The sequence below is a fragment of the Buceros rhinoceros genome, unplaced genomic scaffold, assembly GCF_000710305.1.
Source record: "Buceros rhinoceros silvestris isolate BGI_N320 unplaced genomic scaffold, ASM71030v1 scaffold4758, whole genome shotgun sequence".
NCBI lineage: Eukaryota > Metazoa > Chordata > Aves > Bucerotiformes > Bucerotidae > Buceros > Buceros rhinoceros.
In genome coordinates this window covers 466-5,522 of record NW_010426202.1, presented here as the reverse complement: position 1 = coordinate 5,522, position 5,057 = coordinate 466, and the positions used below count along the sequence as shown (strand labels likewise).

Here is a 5,057-nt window from a genome sequence, read left to right as displayed (position 1 = left end):
GTTCTCGGCAGTTTGTAAGCCAAATGCCGAACTTCTGCTAGTGTTACAGAGCAAAAGTCCCTAGGAAATGCCAGTCTGTACTGCTGCTAAGAGCTCGTAGATTTTAGTTGTGGAATCATACTATTTAGAGAAATAATAAATCACTCAAGAAGACATGTTTTCTTCCCTTGAGCAGCCACTCACTTTCATTTCCGTTGACATTCGACAACCCACACAACCATTAAGTCACTACGTTTTACAGGAACTTCTGTATGATAAAAGCAAAAAAAATTCCATTTAAACTAGATGACACAAAGCCGTGTGCATGTCCTGTGGCTGCTCATTACCGACCCTGATTAAGAGCGGTGCACTGCTCTCTGCATTTCCTTCTAAATGGAAAGTGCTGAGTTCTATTACGTTTATTACTTAGCTCAAGATTATCTGCAATATGTGCTTCAGGAATCACATCTTGGACCAGCCAAAACCAGGGTTGCTCATGTCTTGCGAAACATTGCATCTTCACTGCAAGATCAAACTGAGGAGGCTCTCGGACCATTCTTGGACAGGATTGATATTACCTCTGTAGCTGTTGCCAAAAGAATTTTCAATGGTGTAATGGAAGAAAAATTTGCTGATGGAAATACTAACTGGGGACGAATTATGACCATATTTACGTTTGGAGGTCTTCTCACTAAGAAGCTTCAAGAGCATGGAGTTCAGCTGACTGGAGAGGAGAAGGAGCAGATTTCTTATTTCATCACGGAGTACATAATAAACAACAAAGCCGAGTGGATAGATGCGAACGGTGGCTGGGTGAGTGTCTCATTTTGCACCAAAGTCTAGATTAGGAGAGTTTGTTTAAATAATTTATTGTTACAGACACTGTCAGAAACATTTTATTAGGGTTTATTTGGCGGTTGAATACTTGGTCTGGAATGTCTCCTTGAGATTTACGGTGCAAGCTTTGCTTCTGCTTTAAGTAGAACAATGCTAAAAGACAACTTTCTTTTTTAAAAAGGCATTTTCTGTACCGGTAACAGCTGAAACCCTAGAGCTAGTCTTGAATCATAGAATCACAGAGTAATTCAGGTTCAAGGGACCTTAAGAAATCATCTGGTCCAGCCTCCTGCTCAAAGCAGGTTAAACTACGTATGCCATGAAATATCCTGTTATTAAATCTAAAATTAATTGGCATTGTAAGGTTAGCGCAGCAATTTTGCTTCCCCAGAGGAGCTGGTCAAAAGATCCTGAAGCTCAAGGTAAGGGAAGAACAGACAGGTGTGATCCTCACTACTGAAGTCAACGCTTTTGCTGAGTATTTCAGCAAAGCCCCCAAATCACTTCTGCTTAAACAGATTTACAGGCAAGTGCAATCGGGGTTAAATCTTTTCTGTTTGGACTGAGATAATCCCAGCACTTCCATGTATCAATGATCAATGCTGAGAAAAGCATCTGTCAATATGTGGCTTATTTTGCCAGGCTGCTGAAATTCCCTCTGCCAGTGGAGGGGAGGTCCCTTTAGCTTTGCAGAGTTTCACCACGTCAATACTTCTTTCTTTTGCAGTTAGGGGAAGCTGAGAATCAATGACATTAGTGACAGTTATTTCCCCAGTACTTTTTTTCTCTACCTAAATGTAAATGTTACTTTCTTTTTCTACGCCTCTCTCATCCCACTTCTCTTATATTTCCTATTTGCTATTACTTTTCTCCCTCATTTGTTTTCTACTGTCTTGCTTCTCCTGTTCTATTTTTGCTTGTTTCGATCCTTCTCTGTCTGGTAGCAGTAAGAAAAGGTGATAGTGAGTCATGAACCCTTGATGCATCAGAATTATTGTAAAAGCTCCTCTCTCCATCTCTTTCAAATAGAGTCAATTTTATTTAAGAGAAGTATCAACTCCTGGCAACATTCTGTCATAATACGTGGCTCATCGTAGTAGAATGAGGAGGCTTAAAGGCAGATACTTATATTACTACATCAGAAACACAGTACTTGTATCTTCCTTGGAGATGTGGGCTCAGATGACACAGTTCACGTTCATTTTCTATTTACACAGGGAGGGCACAGTCTTGACTTGCAGATAAAACAAATAGTCAGTGAGGTGCAGCTATTTTCACCTCCTGTTTTTAAAGCCCTATTCATCTTTCGGAAGGAGAGGTCTGAAAACCTGCCCCTCTATGCACAATGGTGCAGCACTCTGAGGGTGCGGAGGGTGGTATGTTTTTCCTATGTTATTTTTAAGCTGTCCCTAACCATGCATGTTCTTTTCCACAGGAAAACGGCTTCCTAACCAAGTTTGAGAGAAGATCACTACTATCTTTCTCCAAAATCACAGCCATGTTCGTAGCTGTTTTGTCCTTGCTCAGAGAGTACTACTGAAGTAAATGGACCTGCCATTCCTGTAAAATCTCGATATTGCCACAAGCTTCATCGCTAAGCTTTCCTCCAAGCAATATCAACAAGCAAATAATTTTCTTCCATAATTTGTTTTTAATTTATTTGTATTTATTTGGACTAAACACAAAGTTTAACACGCTATCCTAATTGCCAAACCTGAAGACAAGATCCCTCCAAAGAGGAATCAACACAGCATCACACAGCAATTCAAGCCACCCTTTCCCGGCAGGACTGCTTCCAGAGCGGTGTCATTCTCCACATCCAGAGAGCTCTTGGAATCTCTCTTGCACCTCCATGAAAGGACATTGTTTTACTGAAATACAATCCAATGGGTTAAGAAACAAGTTTTATAGTCATTTGTTTTGTAAATGAAATAGTACTGTAATGCATTTTATTGCATCCTTTGTATAAGCAAAAAGGGGGGTCCGTGAAGAAAAGGGGAATGCAAATTCGGTGTAAAAGTGGGTACAAGTCACTGACACAGACTAATCCATTTTTATGGGAAGAACAATTTGTGGAAGATAGCAACTTAAAAATGTGCACTCACTTACTGTTAATGCAATGGTATGTGTTCCTTTGTTGTGTTTTTTTAATTGCTTCTATCTACAGTGAATGTTCTTTCAAATCTGAGTAATAATGTCACCCAGCTGAAATTTTTTTAAACACATTGTTTTTAAAAAGGCAAATACAAAATATTTTTAAATGAGAAATTTGTGTAACTACACTAATATTTTCGGAAAATACATTACTGTATGTATTTTGAAGTCTTATGATTGGTCTCAATTCTTTCAGAAAAATTGGAAGACGGGAAAAGGTCTACCTGAGTAAGATAACTGAGAAAAGCTGTCACAGAGCTACTGGAATCCAGGTAGTCCGTGGGTGTGACCCGAAGTCCACAGATGTCAAGACTGCAATTTTCTGCAGCACTTCTTAAGTGTTATCTGGCAGCTTGAATAAGAAACACGCAGCTCGTGGCAAAATAAATGAACTGGATAAGCTCTGATGACGCTAATTAGCGTCTTGGGATACGCTGCAAAACTCGGCAAATTAGGACCTAACAGAGTTCCAGACTTTTACAGTCTGGGGCAACTGTAGTTTTGACTCAAACTCCATTTGCTTTCAAAGGTTAAACAGTAGCTCTTGAGGAATTCATTCTAGAAGGGTTTTCTTGAGCTGTAGTGACTCTTCTACATTAGAGAACAAAACACTCTTCTTTCGTAGACATGTTGGGAGGTGACCCAAACAGTTGCCTGGGGCACACAACAGTGTTATTACCTGAGACCAATCCTCTAGACAGTCATGGCTTTATAATACCGGGAGAATGAAGCAGCCTCCTTCTGGTAAAGGGTTCACCATCTTTCATCTCGACCTAAAAACTTTTTACAGTAAGAACATTTACTGAAACAACCTCCCCAGAGACACGGTAGAGTCTCCAAGGCTGGAGGTTTTCAAGATGTGACAGAACACAGCACTAGATAGTTTCATCCAGGCTGCCTTTCCCATGAAAGGCTGGACCGGACAATCTTTTGAGGTCCTTTCCAACCTGGGCTGTTCTGTGATTCTATAGTCTGACTTGGTACGTTTACCTACAGAACACAAACATGTTAACATTTGCTAGAATCTGTGTTGCTCTCTCCCTGTCCCCGTCCCTCTCCTTCTCCTTTTCCTGCTCATTTTTCTCCTTCTCCCTTTCCCTTTCCCTCTCCCTCCCCAACGAAAACAAGGAAGATTAGCACATATAGCAGGACTTCTGAGATAAATGTTATCGCTGTTGAAGAAAAGATTTCAGTATCCTGAGGGCAAGGGTCATCTAAAGGAAAATGCCCATCTCCAGAACACCTATGGAAGTTCCTGTCAGAAATAACATCTTAAAACATATTTTGACATATGTTTATTTATTTGCAGTCTAAGTCTTCATGATAAGAACAGTAATTCTTATTCAGTTCTTTTTTGTGCACTATTGTAAGCACATATTGTAGTGGCTAACACCAGTCTATTAATACCTCATTCACTTCCTTTTACACTAATCTAAAAACCTATTCTATATAGGGGAGTACAAGTTTAAATTAAATATAAAAGGCTAGCCTAGCCCTTCCAAAATCTAGTGATGCAATAATTTTAGAACTTCCCTTCATGGTAAGGCCTCGGTTTAAACAAAACAATCCTGGATCATTAATGGTCTAGAGGGCTCCAGATTAATTTTCACCAGTACAAAACTTCCATTTGCTCTGCATTTAAGAGCAAGAAAAGTAGTGATGGTTCTAAACAAAGTGCCTGAAAACAACAGGGCTATTAGCCAAGCCTTACAGTATTAACATCCTTTGCTAACTGCCATGAAGTTATCTATACCAGACTCTGAGTTGTGTCCCAGGTTGTAGGCACTGCTGTTGAAGGGATCCTCGCATCTGTCAAGGCAGCACACAGAACAGAGAACAGAGGAGGAGGTCAAAGAGCCGCAGAGCGGGACAGCTGATGACTTCCTCCATGTGCACAGCAGCTAAATTGAGACGTCATCAATGCCACATAGAACAACTTATGGAAACAACTGTTGTATAGAAACGTCCTTTTCTGCACTAAAAGGTGGGTTGGATCATTAAAAATGCCCCAAAGAAGCCTCCAGTGTCTCCCTCTGGACACAGCTAAAGCAGCTAGAGCACGTTTCCGCAGGCGCAGCGCCGGGCTG

At 40.5% G+C, this 5,057-nt stretch overlaps 1 protein-coding gene across 1 annotated transcript; it reads left to right on the top strand.

The window, feature by feature from the left end:
- The first annotated feature begins 292 nt into the window (after positions 1 to 292).
- On the top strand, positions 293 to 2,494 carry BCL2A1 (BCL2-related protein A1). The gene is made up of 2 exons (XM_010141403.1): positions 293 to 792; positions 2,252 to 2,494. The coding sequence occupies exons 1-2, from the start codon at positions 373 to 375 to the stop codon at positions 2,354 to 2,356; spliced, it is 525 nt and encodes a 174-aa protein (XP_010139705.1). The 5' UTR covers positions 293 to 372; the 3' UTR covers positions 2,357 to 2,494.
- The last annotated feature ends 2,563 nt before the right edge of the window (positions 2,495 to 5,057 follow it).

Bases quoted from the DNA above. Each gene is read 5' to 3' on its own strand.
- BCL2A1 (XM_010141403.1), top strand. From the start codon at position 373: ATGGAAAGTGCTGAGTTCTATTACGTTTATTACTTAGCTCAAGATTAT. The intron at 793-2,251 runs GTGAGTGTCTCA...TCTTTTCCACAG, and splicing joins TAGATGCGAACGGTGGCTGG to GAAAACGGCTTCCTAACCAA.